At 40.1% G+C, this 24,016-nt stretch overlaps 1 protein-coding gene across 1 annotated transcript in view; it reads right to left on the bottom strand.

Annotated features, from left to right (window-relative positions):
- The window catches only part of AMOTL1 (angiomotin like 1), a 167,850-nt gene that overhangs the window by 106,443 nt on the left and 37,391 nt on the right, over positions 1-24,016 (bottom strand). The window contains exon 2 of the mRNA XM_043994938.1: positions 2,460-2,607. Coding sequence (XP_043850873.1) covers positions 2,460-2,607 — 148 coding nt within the window. The remainder of the gene's footprint in view (positions 1-2,459; positions 2,608-24,016) is intronic.

Raw genomic sequence — 24,016 nt, 5'->3', positions numbered from 1 at the left:
CACTCATGATACAAAAATTCAATAATTCAGATACTTTATTCCCTAGCAATGTCAGATAAATGATGCAATATATTTAGGTGAAGATTATTTCTGCATTTGAACTTTCAATTATTCACTCTGCATGTAAGAAAACAAAGAATACAGATGCTGAAAAGAGAGTAGCTGTCTAACTCCGATTCTTTGGAGTGGCATGTACAGTAACCTAAGAGCTATGCAGGTATAAATTTTCTATGAACAGAAAATCTAAACAAAAACACCAACAAAAAAACCTGTCATGTAACTAGCAGAAGTGATATTATTGTCAGGTAAACTATTGAGGGTATCACACAGTGACACCCTCAACAGTGTGACAATTATAATAAGTGATGATGGTAGTAGTTACAGTGATAATAAGAATGACACTACTAATTACCTATGTAGGTGTTCAAGAAAAAACAGCAATTACCTAATCTGTTCACTATCTGCAAACCTACATTTACACTTCAAGTCACAGAAAAATTAAACATTCTGCAGAGGCCAACTATGGAGTTGATCAAATATTTGCTGAGTAACTAGTGAGTCCAAGGTACCTTAGGGGAATAGAGAGGTGCTTCTTGTCCTCAAGAAGTTTAAAAATACAAATAAGACTGGAGAGAAATTTGTTAATGAGTATTTAAGCACCAGACATGTACCTTGTGCTGGGGATACAACAACAGAAATTACACAAGCCCCTGCCTTCAAGAAGCTTATATTTCATTGGGCAGAGATTCTTATTCTGGAATCTATAAACTTATTTTTTTTAATTTAAAATGCTATTTCAATAAACTGGGTTTCTTTGGAATCCGATATATTTCTTTTATGTATTTATGAGATGGGATCCATAGGCTTCACCAGACTGTCAAAGGAGCCCAGGACACTAAAAAAGGTTAAGAATCCTGGTCTAGGGGGAGGAGAATGGAAACATTGTAAGGATATACCAAAAAAAAAAAAAAAAAGTAAAAAGGGGTAGCTAGGTAGCACAGTGGATAAAGCACCGGCCCTGGATTCAGGAGGACCCGAGTTCAAATTCGGCCTCAGACACTTGATACTTACTAGCTGTGTGACCCTGGGCAAGTCCCTTAACCCTCATTGCCCCCCACGCCCCTCCAAAAAAAAGCAAATAAATACAAGGTCATTGATGAGAGGAGGGCACTGGCAGCTAAGAATGGGATGGGAATCAGAAATCTTAAATAGTAGTGCAAAAATTAAAGCACAGGGGCAGCTGCTAGGTGGCACAGTGGATAAAGCACTGGCCCTGGATTCAGGAGGACCTGAGTTCAAATCTGACCTCACACTTGAAACTTACTTGCTGTGTGAACCTTTGTCAAGTCACTTAACCCTCAATTGCCCCACCAAAAAAAAAAAAAGAAAAGAAAGAAAAATTAAAGCACAAGAGAAGGTAACGATAAAACAGGTATTATAAAAACATTTGTGGATATGCTTTATCAGGAGCCAACTTCCATTGGGTTAAAAAAAAATATGCCAAAGGAGCAGATTTGTTCAGATTTGTAATAAAGGAATCATCAATACAGATCTAGAAAGGGGAATTAGAGTTCATCAAGTCTAAAGCCCTGATTTCAAAGATGAGGAAACTGAGGCCCAAGGGAGGAGAAATGACTAGCACAAGGTCTCATGAAAAGTAAGTTGGTAGAGCTGGGATTCAAATTCAGGTCTTTTGACTCTGTATCTGGAGTTCCTTCCAAGAAACAGTTTCCAAAGAACCGTGTGGTCTTTCCCTAAATGGCTCTACAGAAAAAGAAGCCAATGGAATTCTCTTGAGTTCTGATTTCAGAATGTTTAAAGCATATAGTAGGGGCTTAATAATTCAGTATCTATTAACTAATTTAGCCGAAGGCAAAAGACCTACTTCCCCGAGTGATTTAAACATGCTCAGGTGAATATGAGATTACAGAAATAGCGGGCACACTGGCACACACAATGTTTAGGACAAAGGAGTCTGTTTTATTACCAAACTAAAACTTTGAACTTGAAATACTTAGGGAATGTCTGTTAAAAATCAGTCAATCAATAAGCCTACTGGCAATTGGAATAAAAGAAAAGGAGAGATGGGAGAATGGAGGAAAAGAGAGAGAGAGAGAGAGAGAGAGAGAGAGAGAGAGAGAGAGAGAGAAAACGAACAGTGAAGAGACAAGTGAAGCCTTGAGTAATTAGAAAGACTCAAATTCCTACTTTCCTAAATTGAAAACAAGAAATTATAATAATAGTCCTGCCTACCATAGCACATGAGCCAAATGAGGCATTTCTCAAGGAAATGGGAAACAAGGATCCAATATGTTAGTTCCTAAATGTATTAATGGGGGGAAAGGAAATAGAAAGCCTGGGAGTACACCTGAAGAAATCACCTCATGTTAAAAGTCAAAGATGGGAAAGAAAACAAGGCTTAGTTTTTCCGACTCCGACACCAAGCAAAGGAGGCTTACCAGCTTTTTCTCTAGTGCTATTGCCTGCCTCTACTGTTAACGGAGAAGCTTCATGCCTCCCAGAAAAGAACTGCAGGTCTGGGAAAAGATAACTTGTGTCTTCTAGTAGCTGGGCCGGGCTACTCGGACCGCAACACACAGGCAGGGGGACCTGGAAACAAGAAAAGTGGGGTGTTAATGCCAATAAATTCCGCCATCCTTCCTGCCATGACTCACAATAGCAGCCTTTGAATCATTCCTTCAAAACAATTTGAGTTGTAGTAGAAGCTTGTTTGACTCTGTTATTTTTTGATTCATAAAATTCCAGAGTTACGATGCAAAATCATCACAAGGTCAGCCACCCACTAAAGTGGCCCACAGGGGCCCAAACTACAATAGCTAAACCACAGGAAGCTGAGGCAGAGGCTTTCCTACCATGTGGCCTGCCGAATGAGCAAAACAAAAATCAAATCCTCCCCCAAATGACCCAAGCAAGTCCTAGAGCACAGAATGGGCCACTGGGGGTGGGGAGGAAAGCAGAGGAGGATGGGAAGGGGGAGAAGGGACTTGGGCCAGGAGGGAAGGGGGGTAGTAGGAGCCGCCTCTCAGAACAAGGAAACAGAAAGGAGCCATAGTCTCAACCATGTGCTAGCATGAGAACATCCTAGCACGGATGGAGTCAGGCACTCAGCCTCACATTCAAACTGTGCACAAAAGTCTTAGGAGTCTCATGTTGCTGTGTGTAGTCAGGGTCGTGGCCCTCTGCCAAACCCTGGCCTTTCAGCTCTCATTTATCTGCTTCACACACAAACTGGGGTGCATTTCCTGTTCCAATTAAATGTGACATTTTCCTCTAGCCTACAGTCGCTAGACATGAAACACCACTACAAAAACACTGATAAAGCGCATGCAGAGTTCACAGGAGCATTTTGCAGGGTAGGGTGGGCTCCCTTCTCAGGCCTGGGATCCTTTCTCTGGAAGAACTTACAGTCTGGCATTCACTTTCTGCCCCCTTCCCCTCCCCCACAAGATAATATGATCTACCCTAGGGAAACAGAATCTCACTGCATGCCTCACAATGAAAATTCTTGCCAAAAAGAAAATTCCATTAGTAAGAAAATTATTTTTCTCATTGGCCCCAGAATAATATTGAGTTAATAGCCAGTAAAATGTAAGCTTCTTGAGGACAGACATTGTGTTGCTTCTGTTTACATAGCATATAGCATAGTGCTTGGCATATATCGGTCACATAATAAATCTATTTTGATAAACTGAAATAAATTCTGTTAACAATTTGATTATTTGTTTTAACATCTCTTAGTAAAAGTAATTGACATTTATAAAATGCTTTCAATTTCCCCAACCTCTTCAGCACATGAAATCATTTGATCCATACAATCATATGCAATAGGTACAAATGGGTATTAATCCGATCTTACAGGTATGGAAACCAAGGCTCTGAGAAATTAAATGACAGTTTTACAGAGCTAGTAATGTTCCTTACCTAATCAAAGTTAAAGGACTGCTGAGAATTATATTTGTTATTTAGAGATCTGGGTTCAAGTCTTGACCCTGCTACTAATTAGTGTGAACTCAAGTAAATTACTTAACCTTGGTTTGCTCAACTATATGCCCTAGGAAATGATCTCTAAGCCTCTCTCTACTTCTTTTGTTGTTGTTGTTGTTTTTAGTCCTTTTGGTTGTTTCTGACTCTTTGTGACCTATTTGGGTTTTTCTTGGCAAAGATATTGGAGTAGTTGGCCATTCCTTCTCCAACACATTTTACAGATGAAAAACTGAGGCAAACAGTGTGAAGTGACTTTCCCAGGGTCACATGACTAGTAAGTATTCAAAGCCACATTTGAACTCAGGAAGATGAGTTTTCCTGCTTTGAGGCCTACCACTCTGTCTACTGTACCGCCCAGCTGCCCCAACATACCCCACACATCATGACAATCTTCAAGAGAAGAGAATGAGCTCCACTCAGAGTCTTAAGGAAAGTCCAAAGGATTATAATAATTTTAGGTGATCTTCCAGAAACAACTGGGAGTTTTTCAACACCCTGATTGGGAAGAGGGCTAACTGCACAAACAAGCAGATTGTCATCTACAAAGTTCAAAGTGAGGAGTACCAGAAATCCTGTACCCTATCATCTCCACTGACCCATCACTTACACATGAAATGCCACCATTATAAATTTGTTCCTTTGGGTGATCACATAAGCCCTGGGAGAAATAATGCAAAGACCCTGGGAGCCATTGGAATACACTCTAAGCCATTAATATGTTCATCAGCTTATCAGATCCTATCCCATTAAACACAACCTGAGTACAGATACTTTTCCCATGGGTAAATGACAAAGAATCAAAGCCAGGGTTTTGGTGACTGTCTAGGATGTAATGGGTGAAATCTGAAAAAAACGCTCTCAGAAGGACAGATAGAGCTATGACGGGTCCAGGGTCAGCTGAGTAAGAGCTGTGATGAGCTGGGACAGGGTAAATTAAAAGGTAAATGGGAAAGAGCCAGAGCCCAGCTCTGCCTCTACCAAGTTTGATGAAGATTCGTTAGTACTAGGAAGCATAGCTTGGAATTGTAGGATTGTAGGTTGTTCTAACTGGAAAGGAATTTTTTTCAGATAAGGAACCTGAACCCCCCAAAGGTTAAATGATTTGTCCAAGCTCACACATCCTCAAACCAGCTGCACAACTGTTGTTAAAATCCTAGCCTCCCAGGTCTTGATGCAGAGCACTTTCCATCACACCAAGAAATCTAAGGGTCTGCCTCTCTAAGGGCTGGGAAGAAACCGAATACGTAAAAACTATTTACTCACCCATAGGATGTGATCTGGAGTCAATGGAAACATATGCACCGAATGTTAATGATCATTTGGTGTTCCTTTGTCTCCCCCAAACACAGAAACCTCATTCCATTTACATGGGTGGAATGTTCTCCCTCACCTTGTTCTCCAGGAACCCCTCACTTCCTTTAAGACGCAGCTTGAGCACCAGCCTTTCCTGATCCCCCTTGGCTGCCAGTGCCCTCCCTAGCTACCTTGTATTTATTCTTTATATTCTCACATATGCATACATCATATCCCCCAATAGAAGGTATTGCTCCTTGAGAGCAGTAAATGACTGTTTTCTTTTTCTGTCTTCCCTAGCACATCACTGATGATTGGTTGATTTCCACAGCACTGTGATTCTATCAGCATGCCCTGAAACAATTCAGATCAAAACCAGTCTAGAGCCTTTTCATATGCCAGGCACTGTGCTAAGTGGTAGAAATAGAAAGAAAAGTAAAAAGCAGTCCTTGCCCTGTAGGAGCCTGCAGTCTACCCAGGGAGAAATAAGAAAAACACAAGATAAATTGGAGATAATAAACAAAGGGAAGTCACTAGCATTAAAAGGGAATTGGTAAGGCTCCTGGTAGATGGTCAAATTTTAGCTGGAATTAGAAAGAAGCCAGGAGGTAGAGATGAGTGAAAATGCCCAGAGTTGAGAGATAGAGAGGGTCGTGTGCAAGGAACGCCAAGACATCCAGTGTTACTGTATCACAGTGGGAATGATTGAGATATAAGAAAAGTAGAAGACGGGAGGGTAAAGGTGCCAGGTTATATAGGGCTTTGAATGCCAGAGGATTTAATATTTGATGCAAAAAGTGATAGGGAGCCACTGGAGTGGGGTGTGCACGTACTTGTGTGTGTGCATGTTTGTCTTGGGCGACTTGGTCAGACCTGTGCTTTAGAAATATCACTGAAAGCTGAGTGGAGGAAGGACTGAATTGGGGAAACACTTGAGGCTGACAGACCCACCAATAGGCTATTGCAATAATCAAAACATGAGGTGATAAAAGCCTGCACAAGGGTGGTAACAGTGTCAGAGGAGACAAAGGGTCATCTATAAGAGAGGTTATGAAAGTAAAACAATCAGACCTTGGCAACAGCTCATATCTAAGAGGTGGAAAATAGTGGGGATGGGGGCAGCTAGGTGGCGCAGTGGATAGAGCACTGGCCCTGGATTCAGGAGTACCTGAGTTCAAATCTGGCCTCAGACACTTGACACTTACTAGCTGTGTGACCCTGGGCAAATCGCTTAACCCTCATTGCCCCACAAAAAAAAAAAAAGAAAAGAAAAGAAAAAAGAAAAATAGTGGGTAGTTGAAGGTGATATCCAGGTTGGGAGGAAAGTTGTGTCCAGTTTTGGACATGCCGAGTTAAAGATGTCTGTAAGAATCTGAATCTTATCAATACCTTGTCACATATCTTCCATTAAAGGACTACCCAACCTGCCAGAAGCCTTCTTCTGGTTCTTTCAATATACTACAGATATCAACAATAGCATGCTAGTTGTCTATCAGCCCTGGTTCTTGTTAAATGACCAGCCCACCTCTTTTTCAGGTCCTTGAGAGCAGTGGTGTCAAATTCAAACAGAAATGGGAGCCACTACATCATATATAAGGATCCCTGTGGGCCCATAAATTAACTTAGAAAAACATATATTAACATGCTCTATATCCTACTGTATTTTTATTTGTTCTGTTAAATATTTCCCTGTTACATATTAATCCTGTTAGGGCCATGCCAATGAGTGTTGGGGCTGATGGCAGCATATGCTATGCCCTTGATGATGTCTATCCTAAATCACTTCTAAGTAAAAACAATCGCTGTAATAGTCCCTGTGTCGTCTCCATGCATTTCTCCATTGCCCTCTGGATCACTTTCAACATTTGTGTACATTGGAGGGAAAAAACTAACTAATTTACATGTTTACTGAAGACAAAATTCCCCATCTGGCTCTAATGTGGTTCACTGCTCCAAATCAAATCAATGTCAGATGTGAATCGAACCTAGGAATAAACAAAAATGAGCAGCAGCAATAGCAACAAATCACTGAGGGGGACACAGGAAGGATCAAAGGATCACAGATTTAAAGGGGGAAGGAACTTCAGAAGTCATGAAGTTCAACTCTCTCATTTTAAAGATGAGGAAACTGAGGCTCCAAGAGAGAAAGTGGCTTATCACAGAGATCTAAAACTTAGCTGAGGTGCCTGGCACACATTAGACCCTTAATAAATGTATTGATTTGAATAGTGAAGGAAAGGACTTCAAAGACTATCTAGTTCAGCCCCTCATTTTATACAGAGGAGGACTTAGACCCAGGGAGATTTAGTGATTTGCCATAAGCAATACAGCAGACTCTCCAACTTACTAAATGGACTTTGATATTCCCTAAACCTTCCTGAGTTGATCTTAAGACATTTATCCAAGATCAAATGGGCAGGTTAGTTTCAGATGCTCCAACTCCAAAATCTGTTTTTTCCACAGTAGAAAATGGCAAACAAGATTCAAACCCCAGTCATCTGGCTCCAAACTTAGCCCCTATCAAACCAGCCCCAAAGATGGCATAAAGAAATCACTTCCACTTGCAACCCTTTTTCTTAAAACAAGCTAGCTGCAGATGTATTCTGTGGAATCCTTTTTTGAACCCACAGATGAGGCTGCAAAACATTTAGTACTGTCCTGGGTTAAGTCCCAACCTCTAGAAATCTGAACCCTAATCCTAACCCCATCCTGGCCGCCTTGTGAATGTCTCTGAGATCTTATATCTCTCTAGTCTGCTCAAGGAAGCTCCCTGAAGGCAGTGAGCTTGCATTTTCCTTCTTCTGTATCCTCCACAATGCCTAGCATGGCCAGCATTCAAAAGTCAGAATAACTGCATTTCAGAGTTAGAAGGGACCTTTGAAGTTATCTGGTTCAGTCCCTACCCATTTGTTGCCTCCTTGGTTATATGATAATAATCTATATTAACATAGTGATTAAAAGCTCTACAACGGCTTTTTACCACATTCGTGTTCTGTAGGCAGCAAGTACTATAAGCCACATTTTACAGATGAAGAAACTAAGATGTGGATAGATAAAGTGACCTGCCCATGGTCACTCATCTAATAATTGTTGGAGACCAGGTCTCCAGATTTGGGAGCATTGTTTTCTGTCTCACCCTTGTTCCCAGTGAATGAATGAGTGGATGGATGAAAACATTTATGAAATGTTTATTATGTGGAAAGCACTATGCTAACTGCTAAGGATACAAACAAAAAAACAAGATAATCTTTGCTTTCAAGGAATTCACATTCTAATAGGGAGAGACTACATGGATAGAAAGGGGTTTTTTAAGCAGCAAGCTATATGGAAAGGCACAGAGATCCCTAGGGTGTAGCAGCAGAGCAGATGGTATCTTTTTTGATGTCATTTTCATTGTTAAAATTATTATCTATTCAGTAAGTATTAGGGAGGTTATAAGGAGCTTCCAAGGAGAAGTAACACAACATACACATAGTTAAGTAAAGACAAAATGATATATAGAAAGGAAAAGCCAAGAAATTACACGTAGAGGGTGGGGTGGGAGAGAAGGCTGACAACTGAGGGGAACAGCAGAGTGCTCAAGTAGAAGGTGGTGCCTAGGACAGAGCCAGAGATTCCAAATGATAAAGGTAAAAAGAGGGAGCGTTACAGGTATGGAGGCTTAGCCTGTGCAGAGGCAGGAGATAGAATTTCATGTATAGACCACTTGGTCTGGAACATGGAGCACATGAAGGGGAATGATGTGAAATCAATCTAGAAAGGGAGGCCAGAGCCAGACACAGAAGGGTTTAAAATGCCATCTAGAAGCACCAAAGCTACCATTGAAAAAGTCCCTCTTAAGTTAAGGTTCTGCAGTTCAGAGGAGCTCGGAAATAGACCAACCCCAGTTGAAGAGCCCATTCTTTACAAAGAGGTCATGAATTCAGCAAGCCCCATTCACAAGATCTCCAGGTCCTTTCACACACACACACACACACACACACACACACACACACACACACACACACACACACACACACACACACACCTGAATTTACATACGTTAATATCTTACATTTATATAGCCCCCTTTGTGCATTATCTCATTTGGTCCTCAGGAAAACTGGAATTAGAGAGTATAATTATTATGAATATGGAACGCAAGGTCTTCTGATTAAAAATGCAGAAGTGCTTCTCCAACATCATACCCCCAAACCCACGTTAGCTAAACCCTCTAAACCTGGCTGAAGGCAAAGACTCAGGGTCTGTGAAGTCTCATATCTTTTAGTCTACAAGAAGAACATACAAAGAGCAAAGGGGAATGGCCGCAAAGGAGGCAGTGGAGCCCTCAGACCTTAATCCAAGCTGAAAGAAGCCTTAGAGATCATCTTAGTCCAAGGTGTTCATTTTACAGATGAGGAAACTGATGTTCAGAGAAATTTGTGGACTTTCAGAAGGTCAGATGTGGAGGGGGGAGAGAAAATCCGCAAAACCAGAATTTAAAGCCAGGATCTGACTCCAGGGCTTTTTCTGGAGCAGCCACCTCCCCACCCTCCAACTTCCTTTTTCTTCCTCCATTGGTACAAATCCTTAGTAGTTTGTGAATTGCAGGAAGACTAAAAATCTGTTTATTTTGCAATTTATGAACATGGAGGGAAGGGAAGCTACTAGAAATATATAGAGTAAAGTTTCTGTCTAACTTACCAATTCTATTTTATTTTTTAAAGAAGTTCCTCCTCTCCCAGTAAAACCTGCCTATCTTTTGTCAAAATGAAGAATACTTGGCTTTTCTCTCTAGGATCATGATTTTTTTTTGGCTTGCTTCTGAAACAGTGAAAACTTCCTTCCTGTGACAGTTCAATGCTGTTATTTTCTTTGTTCCAGCCCCAGAAGCCTTTAGGCAATGTTACCCTAAACTGGGCTCTTCCTTCTTACTCATTAGTAGTAGAGTAACAATGGGCCTCATCTTTCTCCCAACAAGGAAACTCTCACCCAGGGAGACAATTAACTTTTCTGCACTCTAGACAACCTCGGAGGGAGGGCAGAAGAAATAAGACTCCCCAATAGCCTGATGCCCTTTTCTGACCTTCTCTCCCACTGCTAACTGGTTTGACTCCAAGATCCTGATGAGGCAAATAGCCCTGAGTATTTTCTAGGATCAAAGATTGATCTAAAGCTGGAAGTGACTTCAGATGCCATCTGGTCCGACTCTCTAATTTTACAATTAAGGAAAATGATACACAAAAATACCAACTGATTTGTTCAAGGTCACTTAAGCAGTAGTCAGCAGAAGACAGGATTTTAATCCAGCACCTCCCAGGCCAGGGCACTTTCCACTGTACCACACTGCTATTTCAGAGTGTGCTCTTAGTGTCTCCTTTCTGCCCAATCCTGGAAGACATTAGAACCTTCCAGAAAAGTCTCTTGCCTCTTTTTATTTGTCCAACATACTACTGCTTTTTCTGTTTCTCAGTAATTAAGCCCTGTCTGCCTCTTTGTCCAAAGGGTTTTCTTGGAAAATATACTGGTTTGCCATTTCCTTACCCAGTGTGTCCCATTTTACAGGTGAGGAACTAAGGTAAATAGAAGTGACTTGCCCAGGGTCACAGAGCTAGTGTCTGCCATTGAAAATGAACTCAGATCTTCAGGACTCCAGGCCCTGTGATGTACCTACTAGCTACCCTAATATTGCCCCAAAACTACTGCTAGATCTTATTAATAAACATCATTTTCATCTTGTTCCCCTCAGTGCTCAAAATCCTACAACTGATTCCCTACAGCCTACCACACTAAGTCCCAAATTCTCCATCTGGATTCCAAGGTCTTCCATAATCTGGTCCTTCCTTACCTCTATAATATGACAAAACTCCCCTGCATGCCCTACTTACAGGTGGGCCTGTCTCCTTACTGTCCTGGCAATATGTGACACAATCATGCCGCAAGCTTAATTTCCCTAAATCGAACACCCTCTGCCACCCTCTCTATTTTAACCAATAATTCACAAGTGAAGAGAGTCCTAGCAATGGAAACTCACATTCCAGCTCTGCCCTCATTAACCATGAGATAGTAGGAAGGCCACAAAGTCTCAGTTTCCTTATCTATAAAAATGAGGATATAAGGGGCAGCTAGGTGGCGCAGTGGATAGAGCACCGGCCCTGGAGTCAGGAGTACTTGAGTTCAAATCTGGCCTCGGACACTTAATACTTACTAGCTGTGTGACCCTGGGCAAGTCACTTAACCCCAATTGCCTCACTTAAAAAAAAAAAAAAGAGGATAATATTTAAAATGCTTAATTCACACAGGTGAGAATAATAGGCTTCTTATTTAGAACACACTTCTATCTCGCCTCTACCTCTCAGAACTTCTAGTTTTCTTTTTCAAGGCTCTGCTCAAAGGCCAACTACTCTACTTGATCCCTCTTTTCCTGATGCCTCCGGCTACTGATGCCTTCTTTACAGAATTACTGGGAGCCTTCCTTGTATATACCTATATGTGTACATATCTCTCCTGACTAGATGATAAACCCCTTGAGGGTAGGCCCTGTTTCACATCTGTCTTTGCGACCCCAGCTCCCAGCATGGCTTTTGGCATATAGGCTTAATAAATGCTTCTTGATCAATTAACCAATATCCACTCAAACACTAGGTGCTGATTCCATATAATAATCATGTTAGCTATTGAGAGGGACACAAAAACAAATATTAGCTGACATTTATATAACACCCACAATGTGTTGAGCCCTTTACAATTATTATCTCATTTGATCTTCATAACAACTCTGAGGGGCGGTGTGTGCTATTATTATTCTCATTTTACAGATGAGGAAAGTGAGACAAAAAGAGGTTAAGTGACCTGCACGGGGTCACACAGCGAGTGTCTGGGGATGCGTATGTACTCGGGTCTTCCTGATTCCAAGCCCAGGAATCTACCACTGTACTACCTAACTGCCTCTAGAGCATTTGTTCTTGCGGAGTTTATTCCCTTCCATCCAACAAGACGACAAAAAGAAAAATCACCTCCAGCCTTGGGGGGGGGGGATTTTATTTTTATACAATTATGCTGTGCTCTAAATTTACTTTCAACTTTCTGATTCTGAGACTACAGAGAGCACCACAGCACTTCCCCCCAGCATCATACTACTACATCCACTACTACAGCTAAGTGGAAGTTTGAGGTCAAAGACAGGTCTGACTAGCCACCTCCCCCTTCCACTGCCCTGGGGCCACGGAGCCCTTGCTGTCAGCGGATGCTGTGCTCCAGGGGGTCGGGAGGCTCCATCACAGCCCCTATCGATTGCAAAAACAATCTCCCAGGTGTTATTTTGCCAAAGTGCAGGAACTTCCTGCCAGATGCATGTAACATAAACTCCTCACACTATGAAGAAAAATCACAGCCCAAATTAGAACAGCCCTCAGTGGTTTTAGAAGAGAGACTTTAACCAAAACAGCAAACCCTTGGGTGGCTCTGACCTTTCAAAGAATTGAGGAATTCACATACTGTGCCAGAGAGCCCAAAGTTCAATAAAAGCAACCAAAAATCTTTTGAATTGACTTGGACCTCAAGGCTTTTCTTGGAAGCCGAATACCACATTCTGGAGTATGGATGCCCTGGAAATGATGTCCATTAAAGTTGTTTGTTGTTTGTCCTTCACGCTAGAAGAGGACCAATGACATCAGATGTTGAGGTCAAAGTACAGTGTGTTTCAACTATGGTTGATGAGTCCAATGTGAGCTTGGAAGGCTCTACCACAGATGGGATACAAATTGTCCGTTTGAAAATTTTGGAGGGAAATGTCTCTAGATTTGCCCACCTAACCTTTCCTTTGTGCTTCTGCAATTCTGCTTTGCTCATTGAGCACAACACCTTCTTTGATGCTGGCATGCCACCCTGGGTGTTGCTGTGCCAGCATCTCTCATGTCTCACAATCAATTCCAAAGTTCTTCAGTGCTCAAGAGTATCTTTGCATTGCTGGCCTCCCTGTGAATTCTTGCCTTGTGCAGGTTCTCTGTAAAATAGTCTTAGGCAAACATACATTTGGCATTTGGGCTCCATGGCCAGCCCATCAGAGTGTGCTCTCTGCAGTAGAGTTGGAATGCTTGGCAGTTGAGCTCCTGAGAAGACCTCAGTGCCTGGTATCTTACACTGCCAGGTAATCTTCAGAATCTTCCCAAGACAATTCAAATGAAAGTGATCAGTTTCCTGGCATGGCACTGGTAGACTGTCCAGGTTGCATAGGCATATGACAATGAAGGCAGCACAACAGCTCTGTAGACCTCCAGTTTGGTAGGCAGCCTACAAGCCTCTTCTCTACTACATTTTCTCTTGAAGCCTCCCAAACACTGACCTAACTCTGGTAATGCATGTGCCAAGGTAAGTGAACTTATCTACAACATTTGAAATATCTCCATTTCCTGTAGCCAAGAGTTCCATGTGTGGATGGTGCAATGCTGGCTATTAGAGAACCTCTATTTTCTTGGTGTTGATTGTCAGGCCAAAATTAGCGCAAGATTTTTCTTGAGAGCTGAATAGCCTGTTCGGGAGTATGGATGCACTGGAGATGATATCTATTAACATATAAGAGAAACCAAGGCCCAGTTACCTTAGAGCAGGGTCTCATCCCTGCCTGCTTTAAACATAATGAATTGTTCTGTTTCGAGGGTACTTGTTCCAAAACCCAACTGGCTAGCTGTACTTAGCCAAGTTCAAGTTATAGGAACCTGAGAAATATACCTGAGAGATGTATACATATTGTATCTCCCTACTCTTAGAAAATGACAGAATTTCACTTCTGAAAAAGATGGGAGTCAGAATTTCTATTCCCCACTTTCCTTCATCAATCAATCACTCAGCAAACCTTTATTAAGGCATCTACTACGCATGTTGCACAATTGTTGGAATTTCTCAATTAGGAAGTGGCCTCCTGGGAGTATTTCACCCACCAAAGGCTTGGACAAACTGTAGGTCAATGAAAATGAGTAGATAAACTCATATGGAAAGAAGTTTATTAGTGTACTAAGAGAGACTGCCCCCTTATGGGGCATGAATACCTTTCCAGGCCCACTTGCAGTACACTGCCAATCACTAGCATTCTGTGTTGAGTAAATGAAGCTTATCTAACCAATAAAGTGTTAAGTCATTCTATTTGGGAAGGTCATTACTGGAACCAACTGCAGCTACCTCCCTGATCTAGGAAAGAGCAGACAAGCCTCCCATTGCAGACCTGGATTATTTGAAGCGAGTAAGTGGCCTCATCACTTCACCGTCAAAATGGAGATTTGCAATCACATACATTCTCAGAATAGAAGTGTTATCCTTCCAGATTAAGTAAAAGGAAGAAACAAGGATGCAGATTTAAGTGATCCCTACTTGAAAGGGCCCTACATTCATGTACCATTATGTTGGTGCTTGGAGAAAACTAAAGGTGGTTAATTTCCAAAAACCCTGTGAAAATATAGGGCACCCCCATTCATCATACATACAGGTTCCCATGCTCAATAAGAATCAAGACTATGATATAAGAGCCAAGCAAGTTAACGTGGTTTAATTTTTTTTCCTTTTTCATTATTATGAACTCGACAAACATTAAACATACTTTTATGTACAGTGCTAGGATTAAGGGCCTAATCTCATTGGTACTCTGCTCTAGAGTACATAGTTATCCCTTCCACACTGCAGGGGTTAGTGGTGTGGCACTCCCCACCCCCCAATCCTCCCTCACTCCACAATCTGGAAAATCCACATAAAAATTTTGGTCCCTTCTTTTTTACCAGAGAAGTCTGAATTTTTTTCTCTTTTTCTTTTAAGGGGCGTTTACAGTACTTATTGTAAAATTTGGGTTAAGTATTTGTTGATAAGCTCTGTGTCATCTGTGGCTTCCACAAAATTCCTATTTAATTTCTTATGCTGATCCATGATATCAAAACCTCCACAGGGAAAAGTCTCAATGTGGAAGGGTTAACTGTAGTGTTCTGTTCAGGATGCCACGTTTTAGGAAAAGACATTGCTAAACTAGGTGAAATTCAGATTAAGGCAACAGGAATGATGTAAGACCTTGAGAACATGTCATGTGAGCAATAACTTAAAGAAAAAGAATGGTTTAGCTTGGAAATGAAAACACTTCCATGGTAGAAGAAGATACACAATAGCTATTTTCAAGTATCTGAAAGGGTCTCTTGGGCAGAGGGATCAAATTGCTCTGCTTGGCCCCAAAGGGCAGAACTAGGAACATTAAAAAAAAAACTACAAAACTATAACTACAGAACAGGAAGATTGATATCAAGGCAAACTTCCTAACAATTAGAGTTAACCAGAAATGCAATAGGCAGCCTTATGAGATTGAGTTTTTCTTGTTAGAGGCCTTCAACAAAGGTCAGAAGACCACTTTTTGACTATGTTGGTAGAAGGCATGCATGTTCAGGTGTGGATTAGACTTTGACCTCTCGGGTTCCTTCCAACTCTAGGATTCTGTAATCTCTGATTCTGTGTCACCAGCTTAGCTGTCTGACCTTCAGCAAGTCACTCAATGACTTGGTGTCATTTTTCCCAACTGTACATTGAGGATAATACCTATCTCATGAGGGCCATTATGAGTTAAGAATGATTACAAAACCCAGTTGCTGAAAACAAGCTAGGAAGGTTCTTATCATTGAGACTTAGATGGTAAACCTTACAAAAGGCTTTTAACATGTACTAAGTGATGGGAATACAAAGAAAAAGCAAAAACAGTTTCTGTCCTCAAGGTGCTCACATTCCAAGGAAGGTAGGGATGGGCCGATAACATATGTAAAATCAGATCACACAAGATAAATATAGAAGATTTGAAAGGTAACTTTGGAATTAAAAGTAATACATTCCAACCTTCCACAGTTCTAGCTCTGCTCTACTCACTTCCAATTAACTAGAAACTGATGACTTTATAAGTAACCCAGTCCTTTGGTGGACCACTCTTAATTGTCAGCTCTTCAAATGGCTGAACTTAATTTCTTTCTTTTTTTTTTAATTTATTTTTTTATTTTAGTGAGGCAATTGGGGTTAAGTGACTTGCCCAGGGTCACACAGCTAGTAAGTGTTAAGTGTCTGAGGCCGGATTTGAACTCAGGTACTCCTGACTCCAGGGCCAGTGCTCTATCCACTGCATCACGTAGCTGCCCCCTGAACTTAATTTCTAATAAATCATTAAAGCGGGTCTTAAAAAGAGGTATATTTGGAAACAGTTTTTGTTGAAATCAAGTTCAAGTTTCTATAGGAGTATGTAACAGTAACAAAACTATGTTTCTTTTTAAGTATTCTTGAATTTTATTGTATGACTAATTCATACTGGCCTCCCTCCATGCGCATGAATAAATAATTTTTCACTTTGTAGTAGCATATGCCAGACCTAGTAATTTGCTGTCACTAAAACTATCTTTAGAATTAGATTTAAACAACTACCACCATAATAAAAATGACTCACTAAAATAAGCCAGATCTTCCCAGTATCTATGACATTTCCTAATTAAAAACATTTCATTCAGTTCTCCAAAATCCAAATTAAAACAAGAATCTCACAATAATCTTAATAATGAAACATTTTACATATAAACATCCTGTTGGGCACTGAAAGAAGAAAAAAAATAAAGGGAATCCCATATCATATCCACTGTCTCACATCACTATCATTCTGTATAAGGAAGCATAACAAGTTTCCCACATAGCCTTGTGGCTAAGGACTTGGCCAAAGAGAGAGGCAAATGATACAGAGGCTAAATCATACCTAAAACATACCATCAAGAATCTGCCCCTATTTTTGATCACTTAGTCTCAATTACATTTTTCTCCTATAGGACAAAGACCATAAAAGGTTTCCTGTCTAAGGAAGAGGTTGCTTCCATTCTGAAGTTTCCTTATAGCTGAAGCATAATGGTGTTTTCTTCTGTTCTCTTGACTCCTCTTGCTTGGCTTTAACCTCTGGTTTCTTTCTATTCCCTGGCTCTAGATGGCTATCCTCCATCCATCTTCTGTGTATTTCCTGAGTCTGGACCACATTCTCAACATGCTGTGCTCTGCTCTCAGCCTCCATCATAGCCTTGGTTTTACATTAGAACTCTGTCTCTGAGAGCAACCATCTGCAATAGCCCGGTGTGAAAGACACTAATGAAATCCTTTTAAGTAATAAATTCAGCACCAGCATAGACTGTTGGAATCTCAGTTCAAGACAGTCTCTTCCTAAGATGAAGGATAACTTCAGTACCCACCTTAGAGAGTTGCTAAGAAGATGCAATGACCCCCAATGACAACATTCGTTCTTTTAAGGGCAATGAGCCCAATTTTTCAACCCACAAAGCAGAAACCCAAAGAAGGAAGTGCTTACTAGGGAGGGGAGGCAATTTGGCTCTCCTTACAGGAGCAGAAATGCTACGAATATGGCTTTCTCCCTTGTGACCATGTTGGGCATTTTCTTCTTCCCTAGAGAGCTGAAATAGGACAATCAGGCTTACTAGTTTGGACAATACTAACATTAACTTAAACATCTCTAAGTATAGCTTCCATTTTATTTCCTGGTAAGTATCTAGTATCTACTTAGAAGATAAAATATCTACCCTTGCCTTTTTTTTCTTTATAATCCATTCTGTGTATTAAAATGTCCCCGTTTCTACTTCATGATTTCCATTTTCCTGTATCCCTGGAGCTAATTATGTCTTTGTACACCTTTCTTAGTAATTACTAGTTACCATCAAATCTTGAATATCCAATTTGTAACAATTAAAATGAATTTTTAAAAATCAACTTGAAAAAAGTCGGGAAGATATGATTGAATCAACTTTGGGGGGAGGTTGAAATGCAAACAATACAACAAAATACCGCAAGGTCTGAATGTATGAACTCCTTTACAAACTAAATCATCTTTCTTCATAAAACCTTAATGTTAGCAGACTTTTACCAAGCAACTTCTTGCTGAAGAAATAAATCCAGAATTTGGAAAGTGATTGGTGAGAAATGTATCCTATCTGCTCTAAGTATCACAGATTTAGAGATGAAAAAAACATTAAACATCATCTGGTTTTAACCTCTTTATATTTTACATATGAGGAAACTTTGGGCAAAGCATGGTTTATTAAATAGGGCACTGGACTTGGAATCAGGAATTGTTTTTATTCAATCATTTTTCAGTTGTGTCCAACTCTTCATGACCCATTTTGAGGCTTTCTTGGCAAAGATACTAGAGTGGTTTGCATTTCCTTCTCCAGGCCATTTTACAGGTGAGGAAACTAAGGTAAACAGGGTTAAGTGACTTGCTCAGGATCACACAGCTAGTAAGTGTCTGGGACCAGATTTGAACTAATAAAGAGTCTTGCTGACTCTAGGCCCAGAACTATATTCACTGTACCACCTCACTGCCCCTTTAGCCAGGATCCCTGGACTCTAAAATCAGTGTTTTTTCCCATTGCACCATGGATTTATATGGGTTGATTACAGTAATTTATTTGTATCTCATAAGAAATCAGAAAAGGTTTCAGGCAGCTAATTTGTCTGCCACCTTCAAAAGGAATAATGACAGATAAGCAAATCACTCTATTGGTTAAACCATAACAGCTAAGGTTGGCTCAAAGAAATGTCAGGAAGTCACGAAATTGCAGAATTGTAAAGCTGAAAGAAAGGTTAGAGATCGTTTTATATATTGGGGGGGACTGAGGATTGTAGAGATAAAGTCTTAAAACTCCTATTCAAGACCCTCCACACTGGCACCAAGAGGTACCATCTAGTGAAAAGCCCTAGACTCAGAATCAAGAGAATATGGGTTTGGGGCGGCTAGGTGGCACAGTGGATAAAGCACCGGCTCTGGATTCAGGAGTTCCTGAGTTCAAATCCGGCCTCAGACACTTGACACTTACTAGCTGTGTGACCTTGGGCAAGTCACTTAACCCCAATTGCCCTGCAAAAAAAAAAATCAGTTCTTCCTTGTGGGTGAGAATAAGATCTATAATAGTGGTTCTTCTCATTGATGATTCAATCTTTAGAGGGACAAAGCTATCATTAAGGCAAGACAAGAAGTTATTAGTTACTCTGTTTTTGGCAGAAAACTCCAGCAGACAGTCAAATGATGAAAGCTCCCTATCATTACTATTTAATACCTCTATAGGGTTGTGATCCATTTTTCAATCTCCTCATCTATTTCCTCTTTCTGTTTAGGTGGTCTATTGCATGATATCAGGACAATATCATTTCTGTTTCTGTCTGCACTAATTTTTACTCAGATGTTTTCCATCAAGGTTCCTCATCTATTTATTCGATTTGCTCATTATCTTCTTAATATATAATACCCTGCCCTTCCCTTTCCCTTTTGCCCATCCTATTTCTTTTAAATAAATATAACCTTACAGAGCTATATTCTGATCATGGGTCTAATCCCAAATTCCAGAGGGACTTGGTCTAAGTATCTCTTTATATTAAAATATTCAAAGGTCAAATTTTTCTCAATGAATTAGAATCTCTATTTCATTGTGCTTGCTCTCATACACTACCAACATGCATATTGATATCCAAGGCCATCATTTCATCAGAGGCTCTTTTCTTGGATTTTTCTCTCCTGTGAATTTCTGACTCTCTCTGATATCTCACCCATTTACTGGATTTCCTTATTTGAATGTATCTTCTTAATGCAGAATGCCCTGTCCCTCCTCTTCCTTTTATTTTTACTGAGTATCTCTACTGCTCTTTTTTTCTTCCTGAATTATAGCTATTCTCTAAGTTTCTAACCGGATGAATGAACATAGATGGTTTTCTTCCTACCACCCCCCTTTGATATCTAGTTTAAGGTTCTTTTGATTAGCTCTGCAAAATTACAGGAAAGTACAATCTTCTTATCCCTTGTTGGATGCATTCCATCTCCCAACCAGAAATTCAGCAATCCTTTATTTCAAATCAATATCCAGAAATTTAAATCAAACATCTTCTTAACCAACTATTTATGTTCCAAGTCTCCCTTATGAAACCCCTGACTTTAATAGGCAGCAGTGATGAAAATACCATCATAAGCCCTCAAATCTTGAGTTTCTTGCCCAGGAATCTCCAATCTGGCTTACAAGCTTTTCTGCCCACATAATTCACCAGATGTTGGTGGTAGTAGGGTCGCATAATCTGACGAGTCTTGCTTGGAATGTTGTCTCTCATCTTGGAAGATGGCAAATTTCTCTCTTATTGTTATCAGATTAGCTGCCTTATTTACCCTTTGTCAGGGAGTAATTAAGCACAACTACTGCTGTTTCCTGCTTTAGATCCTTACTGAATGGTCTCTCATTTGACAGGACCTGTGTATCCACATCACTCCCCAGAGAACAAGCAGTTGCTTCTTTTTCTAAAGGGCCCATCCCCCTTATCTTCAGGAACAGCATCATAGCTGTTACTTAGCACTGAGGGATGAGTGGCCCTAATTCCCTTTCTCCTCTGAGTCACATTTTTCCACCTTCCAACCTCCTGACACAGGTCAGAACTCCCCTCTGCCTCTTGGGTTTTTATATTTTTTGTTTCTAAATTGAAGCCCTTCTGTTGTTTTTAAAAGGAAATCTTTATTCTCCCTGATAACCTAGAAAGGGCAAAGGAATTCTTTGATCATTTTAACTTTTCCTCTAGGAGGAAAAACCAATCAACACTTTGAGCATAGATAGCAGTCATTTGGCCATGTCAAAAAATGTAAACAGTGAAGACTCTATGCAGGTCAGTACATAATTCACCCCGCTTTCCATACTCAGTCATTTATCATTCTTACTAGTGTCTCCCAGGAGACCTGTTTTGGGGGTCTTCTCTTAAGTTGGTTCTTAATGATCAGCTTCTTGACAATCACACCCAATTTCCTTCTTGTCTTACCAAATGATTATCTTATCAACTTTCAAATTTTCTTGACAATTCCTTTCCTCTTCCTTCAGCTCAATTCTGCTCCTTCTCTAAGGTACTCGTCCCATACTACAGCACCTCTCGTTTGAAGGATACAGTTCTCCAATTAGAGTGTAACACTATAAATATAACTCATAAAGTAAAAGGGACACATGACGGGAATCTTTTATATTGAGCACTGATTCTCATTTGGTATAGTGACTTTCCTTCTAAATAGTCCAGAGAAGAGCCTCTAAGAAGCCTGTAAGATTGGACCTATAAAAAAGTCTATGTCAGTCCTTTGTACACACCAGCAATTTAACGAACATCTGTCAAATGTGATTTCTCACTTTGCAAAGTATAATAGATGGAGCACAGTTCAGAAGCCCTAAGTTCTAAGCACATAGTCAGAAGGTCCAGGCTTGAAATCTTGCCACTAACTAGCTATATGATCTTAAGCAAATTCCTTAAATTTTCTGGTTTTCAGTTTTCTCATCTATCAAACAGAAATAACAATATCTACCTGACCTATCACAAAGGTTTGAGTTTTTACTTTATTATAAATTTAGGCAATACTTGTAAGAAAACTCTACAAAGTCAAAAGTATCGTACAAAGGCAAAGTATCTTCAGAAAACTTCCTAAAAGGTTATCTGAAAATAATAAATTACATCTCATAAAATCACAGACTGTAATTAATATTCCAGGATATCTTTGAGGCAAACATGTATTAGTTAAAATGATTTTCCGTAGGATTCTTGCCCCAAGTGGATTTTGTGGGCAAATTTCAATATGCTTTCGGATAACTAACTGATCATAATACATTTCTAACTCTTCCACTCCTGTGGCTCTGAGGCCTCTTCATTATATGGAGGTATCCCATGGGCTCTCCAAGGCTTTGCCAATAACGTACAAGTTCTGGTAAGTTCTTCCAAGTTGGAAGAGCCTGCCTGAGGCCAAAGCTAGCTAAGATCAATGAAGCTTATTATGGGGCTGTCCTCAGGGTAATGAATGTTTTGGTAATGCAACTCAGCAAGACGGTGACTAAGGGGTAGACAGGTTATGATCTGCATTGGAAGGAGTACCCACCCAAACAAACCATATATCTTTGAAAGGCTCAGTGTGAGTTAATAAAGGGCCTGCATCAGGATAGTGGCAGTGTAAGAAAAAAAGAAGGGAATTCATTCAAGAGATGTTGCAAAGGTGAAATTGACAGGCATTGGCAATAGATTGAACATGGGCAGAGGGGGGGTGGTGAGAATGGTGAGGAATCCAGGATGACTCTTAGGGTCACACCTGAGGGACTAAGAGGATGGTGTTGCCCTCAACAGCAGTAGGGAAAGTAGTAGACAGGAAAAGACAATGAGGTCCGTTTTGGACATATGTATAAAATATCTACTGGGTATCCAGTTCAAGATGTCTGAAAGACAGCTGGAAACTCAACACAGTCAGCAGCGAGGTTGAGCAGAATAGGTAGTATATAGATGGTAATTAAATTCATAGGAGCTGATGAAATCACCAAATGAAATCATGTAGAGGTAGAAAAAAGACAGCCCAAGAAAGAACCTTATGAGACACCTCCTGTTTGAGAATTAGACCTGGATAAGAATCCAGCAAAGGAGACCAAGAAGGAACAGTCTAATAGGAGGAGAACCAGGAGATATGTTTGGAAATAAAGGTGATGCAAAACCAAGATATGAGTAAAAGGGTTTTCCAAAATATAAGCTTCCATGCAATGGACATGCTCCTGAAAATCTGCATGTAAAATGAATTTTTGTATATTAAATTATACTTGAAATGCACTAGGGCAACTAGCAATTTTAAAGGAAATAGTTGTGCTTCACCAACTCTCAGAAACCTGCCCCAAAATCAGCCCACCTGCTTGTTCAGTATCAGCTGGGGGGGCTCTGGGATTTAAGACATGATGGTTTGTTGCCCTTATCCATTATCTCTGATGAGGAGTGAGGTAAGTTCTCTGCTCTTAAACTCCCAAACCTAGGAAATAACCAATGATCAACTTATGACTAGACACAAAAAAATATATAAAAAACCCCAAAATATATGTTCACATATGCTACTCTGATTGGCTACAACAATTACCACACTACATTATTAGTCATAGTGCTTACACGTATACTTTCTCCATCATTACCAAATTATCATCCTGGTAATGTAGTACTTCCTCCTCTGATTCACCTTTCACCTATATAATATCATTCTCCCTTCACCAGCATATTTTTCCTTCTGCCCACACATGGAATATAAGCATTTTTGTTTGTGCATACTTATGGTTTATGTCTTGCCTCAGCTTCCTCTTTTTCTCTTTTAAACAATCCACCTGATCTTAATTCCAGGCACCACCACCACCACCACCACCACATTTATTAGAACAGAGGCTATTCTGCTGTCTCATTTTTTGTTTCTTTGTTTTATTTATCTTAATGTCTGCATAAATAATTAGTTCATAGTTTAATAAATGGTTGATGCATAAAAGAAGGAATACATTAATTTTGTCTTTATTTTTACTTCCTATCAATATACTGAAATTTACTCTACCAGCACAAACCTACGGCCAAGTTTTCCTTCCAGTTAACATCTAAACCACCGATGCAGGGGAGGAAGACTTTAACAAAACTGAAGAATTCTCTATTAAATAAAGCAAATTATTCCTTAATTTGTCAAACTTTTAAATGTCAATTTTTCTAAAAATAGGTAAAATGGTTTTACTAATCACGACCTGACATAGGATGTCCTAAAAGTCTTAGTGCAACTTTAAATTATTAAAGTTTAAGATAAGTTTGTTTGTTTGTTTTGTTTTTTGTGGGGCAATGAGTGTTAAGTGACTTGCCCAGGGTCACACAGCTAGTGTCAAGTGTCTGAGGTCGGATTTGA

The sequence above is a fragment of the Dromiciops gliroides genome, chromosome 3 (assembly GCF_019393635.1).
Source record: "Dromiciops gliroides isolate mDroGli1 chromosome 3, mDroGli1.pri, whole genome shotgun sequence".
Classification (NCBI taxonomy): domain Eukaryota; kingdom Metazoa; phylum Chordata; class Mammalia; order Microbiotheria; family Microbiotheriidae; genus Dromiciops; species Dromiciops gliroides.
The sequence above is the reverse complement of the archived record's forward strand: the minus strand, read 5'-3'. Positions and strand labels throughout refer to the sequence as shown.